A 12573-nucleotide genomic window follows, 5' to 3' on the forward strand; every position below is an offset into this window, starting at 1 on the left:
CCTTCCCCCGCCTGCAGCGGCTACGGCACCAGCGAGGCCGGCGAGCTGTACTGGCTGGTCAAGAACATCTGGAGCCCCTACTGGGTGAGCGCGGCGCGGCGAGGCGCCTGGCGCCCGGCCCGCGCCCGACAGACGAGAGATGCGCCGGCGGCTGCCCCGACCACCACCTCCGCCCTTTGCCTCCTCGCCGCCGCGCACCGCTGCGCTGCCATCTCACCCACGCACACACACACACCCTCAACAGCAGTGGCCCGCTTCCCGCCCGTGCCGCCGCCCCCGGCCTGCAGGGCGAGAAAGGATACATGCGTGTGGCGCGCAGCCCCAACGACTGCGGCGTGGCCTCAGAGCCCCTCTACCTGGACCTCACGGTGTAGGGGCGGGCCTGGAGGACTGGGGTGGGGGGACAGAGCAGGCAGGGGAGGAGGCGGCGCGGACGGGCACGGGCTGCCCAGCAGGGGCGGGACGCTGGTCGGCACCAGGGCCCGCCACCTGTCGTCATCTGTCTTGCCCTGCTGCTGTTCTGTGCTGTGCCGCCAGAGCAAGGGGCGGAGCCTTGTTTAAGCGACCCTTGTTTAATTACATCGGGGACAGGTGGCGGTATGCCAGGGCGGGGGTACAAGCGATCCAGGTAGTTGCAAGCAAAATGGCGGCGCACCGACGGCATCACGGCGGGGGGGGATGGCGACGGGAGCACACGCGCGGTCGGGGCGCGCCCAGCACAGCCGCCCGCAATAGCAGGGGCGCGGCTGCTGTGTGGGGCAACGGGTCCTATGCCTAGCTAGCTAGCGGGGGAGAAACAACAACACGGATTGTGGACTAATGCTGACGGGGGCAGGGTATCTGAGGGCGCCTGGGCCGGCGGCCAGTGCTGGGGGAGCCGCCGCCCGGCTAGTATACAGGAGAGCAGTACGCGGTACCTAACCTAGCCAAAACCAAGAATAGCTATCGCCTGGTCCTAGTGGAGTGGGGCGCCTGCAATGGCAGAGGCGCAGCCGCAGCACGGCCAGCTGGCGCCCGCTGCCGCCTGGGCCCCTTGCTGGCCGCGCCCCCAGGCGGGGTGCGGGACGGGGAGCGCGGCAGGCTGGGCGTCCAGCTGGCGCCGGCTGTACCCTCGCTCATCTCTCGCGGCGCTGTGGCGCCCTGCAGCCCGTCAGTGGGCCGCGCCGCTGCGCTCCAGCGGGCTGTGGTGCTGGTAGCCGGGGGCGGGGGTGAGGGAGGGCGACCTGCACGGCGGCGTGGGTGGCGGCGAGTGTGCAGAGGCAGCAGTTGTCAGGTCCCGGCATGTCAGCACGCGGCTGGGCAGCTGCGTGGGCAGGCAGGGGCAGCAGGCGAGGGCGGGCGGGCCTGAGCGGGGGCGCGAGGCGCACCTGGCGGGGCTGGGGTGGGCGCCGCGTGCCGCCGCCTCCATGGCGCGGCGCAGGGGCACGTGCTGCTCCTGCTGCAGCCACGGGTGGCGCAGCATGTCTGCCGCCGAGGCGCGCTTGGCGGGGTCAAAGTGCAGCATGGGCAGCAGGAAGTCGCGGAGCTGCTGGGCCTGCAGGCGGGGCGGGCGGGCGGGGAGGGCAGCGCTGAGGGCCGGCCCCACGGGTGGACACCCGCACGCACACCGGCGGCGCTGCTGTCCCACCAGCACACACGCCGCAGCCTCCTCCTGCCGCCCAGCAGCGCCGCGCGCCCTCCCGGCTGCCCGGCCGCTCGCTGGCGCGAGCGGCCCCGCAGGGGTGCACCCCCACCCCTCCCTGACTTCACCCCACCACGTGACTGGCCCCCGCGCTCTGCTCACCTCTGCTGCGGGCAGGAAGTACTTCTCCTGCAGCACCTGCTCCAGCGGCCACAGGTTGAGCTCGTCGATGTTGCGCAGCGCGCCGCCAGAGGTGAAGAACTCGGCAGAGTGCTTGCCGGCGCCCGCCACCTCGGCCGGCATCGCGCCCAGCAGCTCAATCATCTGCGGCGGGCGGCGGGGCGGGGCAGGTTGCAGAGCGGGGCCAAGGCTGGGGGTCCACGCGCAATGGGTGGATGGAGTGCGCGCGCCAGCGGCTCTCCAGGCAGGCGGAAGCGCAACACGCGCGTGCCCTGCCCCCGCACCCTTGCCTCCTCTCCTCCGCACCACCCACCCAGCCGCCCCACCAGGCACCCTGCGGTCCCGCTGGCCCCCACCTGAGCCAGGTGGTCCTCGTCCTTGCTGTACTGCCCGCGCGCGTTGGGCTGGAACAGAAAGTCGCCCGTGACCAGCTCAAACACCATGCAGGCCAGGCTCCAGATGTCGGCAGAGTCGTCGTAGCCGGCGCCCAGGATGACCTGGCGACAGGCGGGGTGGGGTGGGAGGCGGAGGATGAGGGGGTGGGTGGGTGGTGGCGCTGGGGGCGGCGCCCTCAGCCATGCCCATACACGCGACAGCAGGCAGCGCATAGGCTCGCGGCGTGCGCAGCGCCGGCAGCGCTCGACTGCCGTGGCCCTCCCGCCGGCGGCACGCGGGGCCCACCTCTGGCGCGCGGTACTGCCGCGTCTGGATGTTCTGCGAGAACTGGCGGTCTGTCCAGCAGGCGTTGCCAAAGTCCACAATCTTGCAGCCCATGCGCAGCAGCCGCGGCTCCAGCTCCTCCTTGTCCACCTGGCGCCAGCACAGGGGGAGCGGGCGGGGAGGGGAGGGGTGGGTGGGGCACAACACAGGCGTGCGGCGCCACGCGTGGGTTGGGCAGGGAAAGGCGGCATAGTGCGGTGCCACGCGCGCCCCAGCACCGCGCTGCAGCGGCTGACAGGAGCACTGCCCTTCCCTGGCCTGCCATCCCAATCCCAGGCGCCGCCCGCCCACCTTGAGCAGGCTGCTGTTGGGGGTGCCGCGCGGCTGCACCGACTCGGTCAGCATCACATTCTCGGGCTTCAGGTCTGCAGCGGCAGCACAGCCACATGCATGTGCATGTGCGTGCGTTGCGAATCATGCCGGCCAGCCAGCCAGGCAAGGAGCCACAACCACCGCAGGAAATGGCGGTGCTGGGCATGGCTGGCGGGGAGGGCGCCCCCCTCCAAGCGGCCTGCGCCAGCCCGGGCGCACCCGTGTGCACAATCTGGCACTTGATGTGCAGGTAGTCCAGGGCCACCAGGGTCTGGCGCGTCAGGTGGCGCACAATGTGCAGCGGGATGCCGCGGTGTTCGTACGCCCTGCAGGCCAGGCAGGCGCAGGGCGGCGGGTCAGCTGGCACAGGCTGGGAGGGATGCACGGCAGGGTGCTGCTGCCTGTCCGGGCCTCACCAGCCACCACCCAACACATTGGGCTGCCCTACCACCCCCTTGCACACCACCACCCCCGCCCGCACGCCCAGCCACCCCACCTGATGAGCGTGAGCAGGTCGTCGCCCATGGCCTCAAACACCTCGCACACGTGGCGCCCGTGCGGCCCCGTGTGCTCAAACTGGTCCAGCAGGCGCACGCAGTGGTTGGCTCCGTCGGGGTCGTTGTCGCGGATCTGGGTCAGCAGCGTGACCTCGTCCCGCGCCGCCTCGGTGTAGTTCTCCGCGCTGCGCACCACCTGCTCGGGAGGGACGGCAGGGGTGGGGGGGTGGGGGTGGGGCGCAGGGGGACTAGTAGGGTGGTGAGTGCAGACCAGCGGTGGCAGCGGGCGGGTGGGCAGCACAAGGACATGAGCTGCACATGCTTGGGGATGCCAGGGCGCACGCACGACTGTTGGCAACGCACGCCGGGCTCGTGCTACTGGCAGCCTGGAAGCAAGCCGGTGAGCTGCGCCACCTGCCCCTGCCCACCCACCTTCATCGCCACCTGCTGCTGCGTGAGCGTGTCATGCACCATCCACACCGTGCTGTAGTGGCCCTGGCCTAGATAGTGCAGCACCGTGTAGCGCCCGCTGTTGAACTGCTCCCCCACCTGCACCGGGTGGTAGCCGCCTGCAGGTATGGCAAGGGTGCAGCACAAGTGGCGGTGGTGAGGAGGCGGCGGTGGGGAAGGCAGCGTGGGGCATGAGAGGCGAAACGCCTGTGCACACACGCCAGTTGACGCACGCAGTCCGGCAACGCCACCCCGCCCCGCCGTGCCCCGTTGCTGCCGTGCCCTGCCGCCGCACCCCGTTGCTGGAGGCGCTGGCAGCAGGCTCCCACCTGGGCACATGGCCTCGTCAATGGCCGCAGCCGCCTCAGCGCCCATGGCCACTGCTGTCGCCGCCTGCAGGTTCTTGGCCAGCTGGTTGGCGCGCCACTCGGCCTGGTAGGTGTGCCACTCCTGCTTCAGGTTTTTGGTGAGTTCACGCATGATGTTCAGTGCGCGGGTGTGGAAGTCGCACTCGGCGCGATACAGCTCATACTCGGAGGTGTAGCCCAGGGCCCCGGCCCGAGAGACCAACAGCGAGCCGCGAGGCAGCGTCGACTGCTGCACCGGGCTCGACTGGATGTGGGCCATGCCGGCCGAGTGCCGGGGCAGCGCGGGGAAGGCCCTCATGGTGCTGCTGTTGGGATGGGGGCCCAGGGCCACGCCCAGGCCAGTTGTTTGAGCGAGTTTCATGGCGGGGGGGTGGCAATCACAACAATGCGCGTCCAGAAATGCAGGGGCAAGCCAGTCGCTGACAACCAGAACCACGTTTTTTCAAACTGCCGTCGCAGCGCCCATTTCATGCCACAACAACAGGCCCGCCAGATGGGCCCTTGGCCCGGCATTCCACCCTCCAGCCAGGGCCCCGCCAACATGGGCGCGGCTGGGGACGTTGGGGCCCCTGTAGGCAGCCACCAAAGCAGCCTGAGGCCCGCCAACCATGAGGATGATGATTGTTGGCATCCTCAGTGGTGGCGAGCCTGCCAGCCTCCCCCTGGCCAACCAGCAGCCTCAAAGCACACATTTCTATGGAGGAGTGCACGCCAGGAGCCCCTGGGTGAGCCCCCTCCCAGCTGCTGCTGGACATGCACTGCTCCAACTGTGGCGCACGGCGCAGCTGCCTTTGCCCCAAAACCGAGTGCTCTTTGGGCATCCTCGTGTCAGTGGCGTATGCAGCAGCGCCCAGCGCTGGTGCACGGTGGCGCGCTGCCAGCGCTGGCGTGCCGGCAGGAAAAGGCGGCAGCAGAACGCTATTTGAGTGCAAACACTTGCCTTGGGCTTTGCTTCGCCATCTGGTGTGTCTGCGCCTTGCCCTTCTTCTAACGCGCGCTCGTCTGCCGCCGCATCTACTGCTGCTGCTGCTGCATTCTGCTGCCACTCCTCTTGCCCCTCGCTGCTGCTCGGCTGGTCTGCCCGCAGCCGCCCGCCGGGCCTGAAGGGGGCCAGTGTCTCTGCCACCGCTGCTGCATTCCAAGAGCCATCGCGGCGGCTAGTGGAGTGATGGCGCTGTGGCTGAAACCCGCTGCGCCGCCCCCCAGGGCGGTTGCCATCCATCTGTGACGTCCACGCCGCTGCCGCATCCCCGCCGCTGCTGCCCACGCCAGCCGCTGCTGCTTCCTGCTCGCAACCATCCTGATCGGTGGTGGCAGGGGGCGCGTGCTGTGGTAGCAGCGGCGGACGGCCCCGCCGCCCTCCTGGCCGCTGCGCCTCAAGTTGCTGCCGCTGTGCTGCAAGCTGCTGCCGCGCCGCTGCCAGCTTGAGCAGCCGCGCGCGTGCGCTGCTGACTGCAGAGCACACAGCAAGAGCAGCACTCAATTTTGCTGCTTGGCGAGGCGGGAGGATGTACAGACTACCGGCATGCGTGCGATTCTTGCCACCCGTACCTGGCTTGTTGCCAGCACCATCCCCTCTACTTGCAGCATTCTGCAGCTCGGCTGCCGCGCCTGGCCAGATTAGGTGTGCAGCTATTAGGTCGGCGCCTGGCGAGTGGTGCACCAGCCACCGCGGGAGCAGCGGCGGCACCGACGCCGCCCCCAGGCCTCCCGGGTGTTGCTGCCAGCTTGTTGGCCTGGGGCCGAACTTGAGGCCTGGCATGCCAAGGACGGGTCCTCAGAGTGCCTCTGGGCGTGCAGAGGCGGGGATCCGGTTCAGGGGATTGGAGCTCCCTGTCTGCCTCAGGAGCCCGCTGCCGCAGGAGCGCGGGTAGAGAGACGACGATCGTGATGGCGCACAGAGCACCGGTGCACAAAAGGCGAACTTCCCAGCCAAGTTTTCCACCAGGCCAGCCAGGGGGCATGTGTTGGAGGTCTTTGGTCATGCATAGCCCATTCGCCGCTCCTCTCCCGCGACATGCGCCATCGCTCGTGAACGGAATGCAAAGGCGTTTCGGAGAGTGCGCGGCTCCCAGCCACGCATGTGGCGCATGGTCACTTCGGCGCCCAACCTACCCGGCTTTCAGCGATCTCAGCAGTACTAACCAAGCCCGTTTTCCTTATGGCAACCCCCGCTCTGCAGATGGCGGCCTGCGCCGGGCCGCCGCCGGTTGCCGCCACCGCCACCAGTTCAGCTGCTGCAGTGCCTACTGCGGCGTGGGTTGCTGTGTGTGTGTGCATGGCTACCTGGGCGGCTATTCATGGCTGGGCATCGCAGTGGGGCGTGTAACCTGTTGGCCTGGCGGTATCCTCTGTACTGCACTGCTCTGGCAAATGGGCGGGTGGGTGGCTGAAGCCACGACGGCGAGGTGTGCCGTTCTCTATTGATATCCCCATCACCACGACTTGTTGAGAGCTCTGTAGCCGCCAGTGGCTTCCTACTATAGTTGGGTGCCCCCAGAGCTCCCCCACAAGAACTTTGCCGTCTCACGGCACGACCAAACAGCCAAATATCGCCGAACGGATCACTTCACGAGAGAAACAGTCTCCGCTCGCGGCTGCAACCCACGCGCGCGCAATCCTTTTTGCGAAAGCAATCAAACCCCTGAGCGTTGCTGAGCCTCTCAATACAAGCCGAGCCTTCTCGATACAAGCAATAAGCAGGCATTGCGAGCAGCCTTTGAGCGAGTCGCAATGGCTCCCATTACGGCCGCGGCGGCGGCGACGGCTGTGGCGGCGGCGGCTGCGCTGACGGCGCTGGGGTACAGAACCACAGCGGCCGAGGCTCTGCGCGACGCTGACCTGTCTGGGAAGGTAGCAATCGTCACTGGTGAGCAAGCCGTTCGCTGAGTGCACCAGGCCTGTCGGGGAGCAGTGCAAGATGTGCGACCTTCCTGCCTGGCTTGCAGGCGGCAACTCGGGCCTGGGGCTGGAGACTGTGCGGGCTTTGGCTCGCGCTGGCACCGACTGCGTGCTGCTGTGCCGCAACCTGGAGGCGGGGCAGCGGGCGGCGGAGGAGGTGCAGCCGGGCGTGAAGGTGCGCATGTCGCTGCTTGCGCCGGCTGCCGGCCCATTGCTTGCGCGTCACCCTCCCACCCCGCGCCCTGCCCAGCCATGCCCGCAGGGCAAGCTGCTGGTGCGGCAGTGCGACCTGGCAGACTTGGCCAGCATCAAGGCGTGTGCCGCCGGCCTGACCGCCGAGCTGCCCACCATCGACCTGCTCATCCTGAATGCCGGCGTCATGGCGCTGCGGCCCGTGGCAGGCCAGCCCCAGCGCACGACCGACGGCTTTGAGATGCAGGCAAGCAGGCGCCCGGCAGGCAGCGGCAGGCGCCGCTTCAGCGCCCTCTCACCCCTGCTCCCCTGCCCTGCATGCGGGCGCAGATAGGCACCAACCACATCGGCCACTTCTTCCTGACCCAGCTGCTCCTGCCCAAAATGAAGGCCCAGGTGCGCCGGCGCAGGCCACGCCCGCCTCGTGGTTTGCGGGCCCTCCACGCCTGCCGCCTGCTGCCGCTGCCATCCGGCATGACCCAACCCCACCTAACCTGGCTGCGGCTGTGGCGCGTTGCGTACGCGCGTGCGTGCAGGGCACCCCCGGGCGCGTGGTGGTGCTGTCCTCCTCCGCCTACATGTTTGGGCGGCTGGACCTGGATGACCTCAGCTTTGAGCGCCGCCGCTACAGGCCATGGGAGGGGTGGGTGCCTCAGCACTGCTGGCAGCGCTGCCCCGTGCGCCCCCATGGAACGCTCCCTCTTGTGTGTGCCCATGTGTGTGCCCCTGCCCCCCACCACCCCACCCCACGCAGGTACAACCAGTCCAAGCTGGCCAACCTGCTGTTCGCAAGCGAGCTGGCTCGGCGGCTGAAGGAGGAGGGCAGCGCCGTCAAGGCCTACAGCGTGCACCCAGGCGCGGCGGGTGGCACGCGTGCCTGCTGGCCTCCCGCTGCTGGCCCTGACCTCCCGCACCCTCGCACCGGCTGCTTGCCGCCTTCAGCCGCCCTCCTCACGCCGGCCGCTCCTCCCCTCCCCGCTGCTGCTGCCCAGGCATCATCAAGACCAACATCGCAGGCCACATCTCAGCCAACTTCTGCACCACCTGCTTCTACGCGCTGGCAGGTGCGCGGCCGCCTGCCGCTGCACCTCGCACACGCTGACCCCGCCACCCTGCGGCCATGCTTCCGATGATGAATCCACTGAGCCCCATCGGGCACCTCCCCCTGCTCCCCTCCCGCAGGCCCATTCATTAAGACGCCCAGCCAGGGCGCCGCCACAACCGTGTATGCCGCCACAGCGCAGGAGCTGGAGGGGCAGAGCGGGGCGCACGTACAGGACTGCCGCGTGGTCAGGCCGGCGCGGCGGGGGCGGGACAGCGCCGCGGCGGCGGCGCTGTGGGACAAGACAGAGGAGCTGGTGCGGGCGGCGCTGGAGCGGGCAGGCATCGCCTGAGCACGTGATTGCGCTGTTGCAAAAAGAGAAGCTTGCAATGGCCGCCAGCCATGTCACATGAAGCACCCCCCGCTGGTTGTCCCGCTGTTTTCAAGTGTGAAGCGATCTGCAAGCTTGCCGCTTCAGGCGCGGCCAGGCCTGCCGCCCTGCCCTGCCCGCGCTGGGCCTGCCCAGCTACCTGCGCAGCAGCAGGTCGTAGTGGTTGGACCCGCTGTACAGCAGGCGTACCGCCTTGCGCCGCTTCCCCGCCTTGGTCTTGCTGTGCTGCTCGCCGTACCGCTGGATGGCCACAAAGCCGGGGCGCCCAGAACTGCGCGGGCGGGTGGCAGCGCCGGCGTGCCGGGCCGCTCAGCGGGCAGGCGGGGAGGCACAGGCGGTACCATAGGGGTGTTGCTGGGTGCAATGCGCTGCGGGGCACCAGTGCCCCACGCACCAGTACCCCACGCACCCCGCCGGCCCAGCCTGCCCGCCGCGGCCCACCTGCCGGCCTCGCGCGAGGGGATGTACACCAGTATGGGCACCCGCAGCATCTGTGACAGCACCAGCAGCTCCGGCTCGCCGCCCCAAAAGGCGGGCGACAGGATGCGCTTGCAGTAGCTGCGCGCCGGGGTGGGGTGCAGGGAGGGGGGTTGGCGCATCCATGCAAGGCCCTAGCGCGCGGCAGGCTGGTGCGGCGGGGGGCACGTGGGTGCGTGGGTACAGCGCCTGCCACTCCCATCCCTACACTCACGCATGCACACCGCCACACGCCGCCCCCGCACCCTCCTCTCCCTCCTCTTCCCCCTCACTTCTGCATCTTGTCCTCGGCCTCCACAGCATACACAGCAGGAGCAAACTCGTTGCGCCGCGCCGCCGTGCGGCACAGCGCCTCCGCCACAGCCAGCCGCAGCTGGTCTGCACCGCAGCCGGACGGGAGGGCAGAAGCAGGCAGGCAGGCAGGCAAGGCGGGGCAGGCAGGCAGGTAGGTGGCGCTGGCGGCCCTGGGAGCATCTCGCACGCAGCGCACGCAGCACCGATACTGGAGGCAGCCAGCACGGCGAGGCCCCGCCCCTGCCACGCAAGCTCACCCGCCTCCTGCTCCTCTGCAGCCTGCCCCAGGAAGCGGCCCTGGTTGCGAGCCAGTCCTTGCGCCAGCGCCCTGCAGCGCCGCAGCAGCACGCATATCAAGCCAGGGAGCCACGCAGCGCCGCCACGTGCGCCAGAGTGGGCGGCCTCACCGGAACATGCAGCGCCCGTCGCCCGCCACCTTCACCACGCGTAGGCTGGTCTCTATCGCGGGCCCCGCAGCCGCCCTGCAAGGACGGCAAGAGGGCTTGTGGGTGTGCAACGGTGCGTGCACAGGTGAGCGCCGGCCTGTGGAGGCGCACCGCAGTGCAGACGTGCAGGCAGCAAGCGAGGAGCTGCCCCGCTGCCCCTGGTCGTTCGTGTGGTAACCCTGGCAGCCTCACCGTGCCAGCTCAAAGAGTGGGACTTGCGACAGCAGGCGGCGCGGCGGCTGCTCCGCCGCCTGCTGCTTGCCCAGGAGCGACGAGGTGAGCGATGCAAAGCCGGTTGCCGCCCCTGGCCGGCCTCCCACCAGCTCAAAGCGCGGTTTACCTACAGCACTTGGCTTTAAACGCGCATGAGGAGGTGGGGACATGGGGACATGGGGACATGGGGACATGGGGAGGTGGCGGCCGGCCTTCCGCACAAGGCCAGGCGGGGCACCCTTGAGGTGCTGCTTTGGCACATGGACATGCAGGTCAGTCAGGTGACAGGCGGCGGCAGCGGCGGCGGCGGTGCAGCACCTGCTCCGTCCGTGCGGGAGGCATCGCCGATGCTGCATTCCTTGCTGGGCGCCTGCTTCTGTGCAAAGAGGGAGCCGGCAGGCACGGCAACGAAGCGGGGCTGGCCCATCGGGGGTGCAGCCTGTCGGTAAGCTTTCCGTGTTGGAGACAATCAGTCAATGGGTCTGCAAATCTGTCTGAACTCCTGCTCCTGAGCAGGACTCCTGAACACTCCTCTGCCACCTCATCAGCCAATAGATCGCTTCTTCGACATCCTTCTGATCAAACCATACCTTCAAGACCTCACCAACCAATCAGTGTGTCATATCTGAGGGGTGTGGTACACAATAGGACGCTCCTGCCCACCGTGGGTCGTGTCCCTCCCCTGCAGCCTGCCCTATGCGGCAGCCCACAGCCGTTGGCTGCTGTTCCGGCAGCAGAGGTGCAGCATGCAGTCCGGCGGCACCGCCTCACAGTCGCCAGAGGCCAGCAGCGGTGCGGCAGCAGCAGCGCCTGCGGCGGCCGGGCCACTGCGGTGCCGGGCAAGGCCTGTTGGCTGGGCAGCACCAGCAGCCGCTGCCAGGGCGGGCGCCGGTGCAGGCGCACGCTGCAGGCAATGCGGCAGGGGAGGATGGGGGTAGCAATGGCAGCAGCCCGGCGTCGCCGCCACCCGCCCGGCGTGACGTCTACGGGTGCGCTGCGTACCCTGCCTGCACTCGCTGCGTCGCCTTGGCAGTTTGGCATCCGGCTGGCTTGCACGCCCGCAATCTCGGCCTTGCATGCCACGCGCATCACCAGGGCAGCTGGCTGCCGGTGTCAGCCGCCCCGCACACCCCCACCTCTGCCCAGCTGCCCACCCCGTGCCCCGCCCTGCCCTGCCTGCCTGCCCTGTACGCCTGCGCAGCATCCCCGACGCCGCCCTGGCGAAGCAGCTGGGCCTGAACGAGGCGCTGCTGCAGTCGGTGATGCAGCTGCCCGGCACGCAGAACATGGTGGACCTCAAGACGCGCCTGGTCAGCCTGGCCGACTGGAACAACAGCCTGCGCAAGTGAGTGGGGGGCTGGGCGGGGCTGTGCCCTGCTGGGGCGGCCATCAAACGTGGCAGGGAAGGGGGTGGAGGCGCGGCCCCGGGTGGGTGCAGGGAGCAGGGAGCCAGGGAGGCTGGCCACCGGTCCGCCGCTCACGGCCGCCCTGCCGCGCGTGTGCGTGCCTGGCCTGGGGGCCGCAGGGGCGTGCTGCCCAAGGCCTCCTCACTGCAGTGGCCGGAGGAGCCCTTCCGCTCCCAGTTCCTGGAGGTGCTCAAGGGGCTGGAGATGGCTCGCTTCACGCGGCGCCACCCCAAGCTGCTGCCGCCGCTGCTCAGCCAGTTCATGCAGCTGGTGTCGGTGAGCGGGCGCCCGCGGCGGCCTGCGCGGCCCGCGGGCGCGCGGCCAGGGCGGCTGGCCGGGCCGGGGAGGCAGGCATCCTCCTGCGGGCGGGCGCCTCACCCCCCCATGCCCCCCCGCCTCCTGCCGCGCGTGCCTCCCCGCCCCTGAGCGCAGGAGTTTGAGGCGCAGCTGCTTGAGGAGGAGGCGCAGCAGAAGCAGCAGCAGCAGCAGCAGCAGCAGCAGCAGCAGGCGTCCAAGTCGGAGGGGCAGAACCCGCAGGAGCAGCAGCAGCAGGGCGAGGGCGAGGGGCAGGGGGAGGGCGGCGGGGAGCAGGACCAGGCGCCGGACGAGGCAGACATGCAGGGCAGCAGCCAGCAGCAGTCGGATGCGCAGGGCAAGGAGGGGGAGCAGCAGGTGCGCGGGCAGGCGGGCGGGCGGGCCGCGCGGCACGCTTGGCGGCCGCCAGCCTGACCCTGCTCCGCCCTGTGCAGCAGCCCCTCTCCCCGTTCCTGCCCCTGCCTCCCTGCCTGCTGCGCACCCCCCACCAGCTGCCCATCCCAGCCCAGCCCGCCACCCCGCCGCCAGCCGCCCCCCGCGCAGGACTTTGACGTCGACCTGGAGGATGCGCAGAGCAGCCAGGGGGAGCGGCCGCAGGACCTGAGCGACCAGGCTGGCAGCAGCACGGAGCAGGTGAGGCGGGTGGGCGGGTGGGCTGGTGGGCTGGCTGGCACTGCTTGGTGCCCTGCCCCCCTGCTGGGCTGCCTGAGGGGCGGAGGGGCGATGCCTGACGCTCGCCACCCCTGCT

The 12573-nt window shown here is 69.7% G+C and overlaps 5 protein-coding genes across 5 annotated transcripts in view; 3 read left to right on the forward strand and 2 right to left on the reverse strand.

Annotated features, from left to right (window-relative positions):
- The window catches only part of CHLNCDRAFT_142355 (hypothetical protein), a gene marked incomplete at both ends in the record, with an annotated part of 2068 nt that extends 1694 nt beyond the window's left edge, over positions 1 to 374 (forward strand). Inside the window, 2 exons of the mRNA XM_005850111.1 lie at positions 18 to 84; positions 288 to 374. Coding sequence (XP_005850173.1) covers positions 18 to 84; positions 288 to 374 — 154 coding nt within the window. The remainder of the gene's footprint in view (positions 1 to 17; positions 85 to 287) is intronic.
- Positions 375 to 1441: 1067 nt separating this feature from the next.
- On the reverse strand, positions 1442 to 3900 carry CHLNCDRAFT_7891 (hypothetical protein; the record flags this gene model as incomplete). The annotated part of the gene is made up of 7 exons (XM_005850365.1): positions 1442 to 1534; positions 1784 to 1945; positions 2158 to 2298; positions 2483 to 2886; positions 3053 to 3159; positions 3330 to 3526; positions 3763 to 3900. Coding segments are annotated over 7 exons (1242 nt in total), but the record flags the coding sequence as incomplete, so codon positions are not given.
- A 2981-nt stretch (positions 3901 to 6881) lies between these two features.
- On the forward strand, positions 6882 to 8635 carry CHLNCDRAFT_142357 (hypothetical protein; the record flags this gene model as incomplete). The annotated part of the gene is made up of 8 exons (XM_005850112.1): positions 6882 to 7017; positions 7097 to 7224; positions 7312 to 7443; positions 7572 to 7637; positions 7778 to 7884; positions 7996 to 8105; positions 8234 to 8305; positions 8424 to 8635. The coding sequence occupies 8 exons, from the start codon at positions 6882 to 6884 to the stop codon at positions 8633 to 8635; spliced, it is 963 nt and encodes a 320-aa protein (XP_005850174.1).
- Positions 8636 to 8809: 174 nt separating this feature from the next.
- On the reverse strand, positions 8810 to 10446 carry CHLNCDRAFT_142358 (hypothetical protein; the record flags this gene model as incomplete). Its single annotated transcript, XM_005850366.1, has 7 exons — positions 8810 to 8945; positions 9116 to 9232; positions 9424 to 9529; positions 9703 to 9773; positions 9853 to 9927; positions 10084 to 10148; positions 10423 to 10446. The coding sequence occupies 7 exons, from the start codon at positions 10444 to 10446 to the stop codon at positions 8810 to 8812; spliced, it is 594 nt and encodes a 197-aa protein (XP_005850428.1).
- A 404-nt stretch (positions 10447 to 10850) lies between these two features.
- CHLNCDRAFT_142359 (hypothetical protein) overlaps positions 10851 to 12573 on the forward strand; it is a gene marked incomplete at both ends in the record, with an annotated part of 4655 nt that continues 2932 nt past the window's right edge. The window contains 5 exons of the mRNA XM_005850113.1: positions 10851 to 10936; positions 11306 to 11449; positions 11630 to 11786; positions 11943 to 12182; positions 12369 to 12458. Of these exons, the coding sequence (XP_005850175.1) occupies positions 10851 to 10936; positions 11306 to 11449; positions 11630 to 11786; positions 11943 to 12182; positions 12369 to 12458 (717 nt within the window). The remainder of the gene's footprint in view (positions 10937 to 11305; positions 11450 to 11629; positions 11787 to 11942; positions 12183 to 12368; positions 12459 to 12573) is intronic.

Source organism: Chlorella variabilis (genome assembly GCF_000147415.1).
Source record: "Chlorella variabilis unplaced genomic scaffold CHLNCscaffold_4, whole genome shotgun sequence".
Lineage (NCBI taxonomy): Eukaryota > Viridiplantae > Chlorophyta > Trebouxiophyceae > Chlorellales > Chlorellaceae > Chlorella > Chlorella variabilis.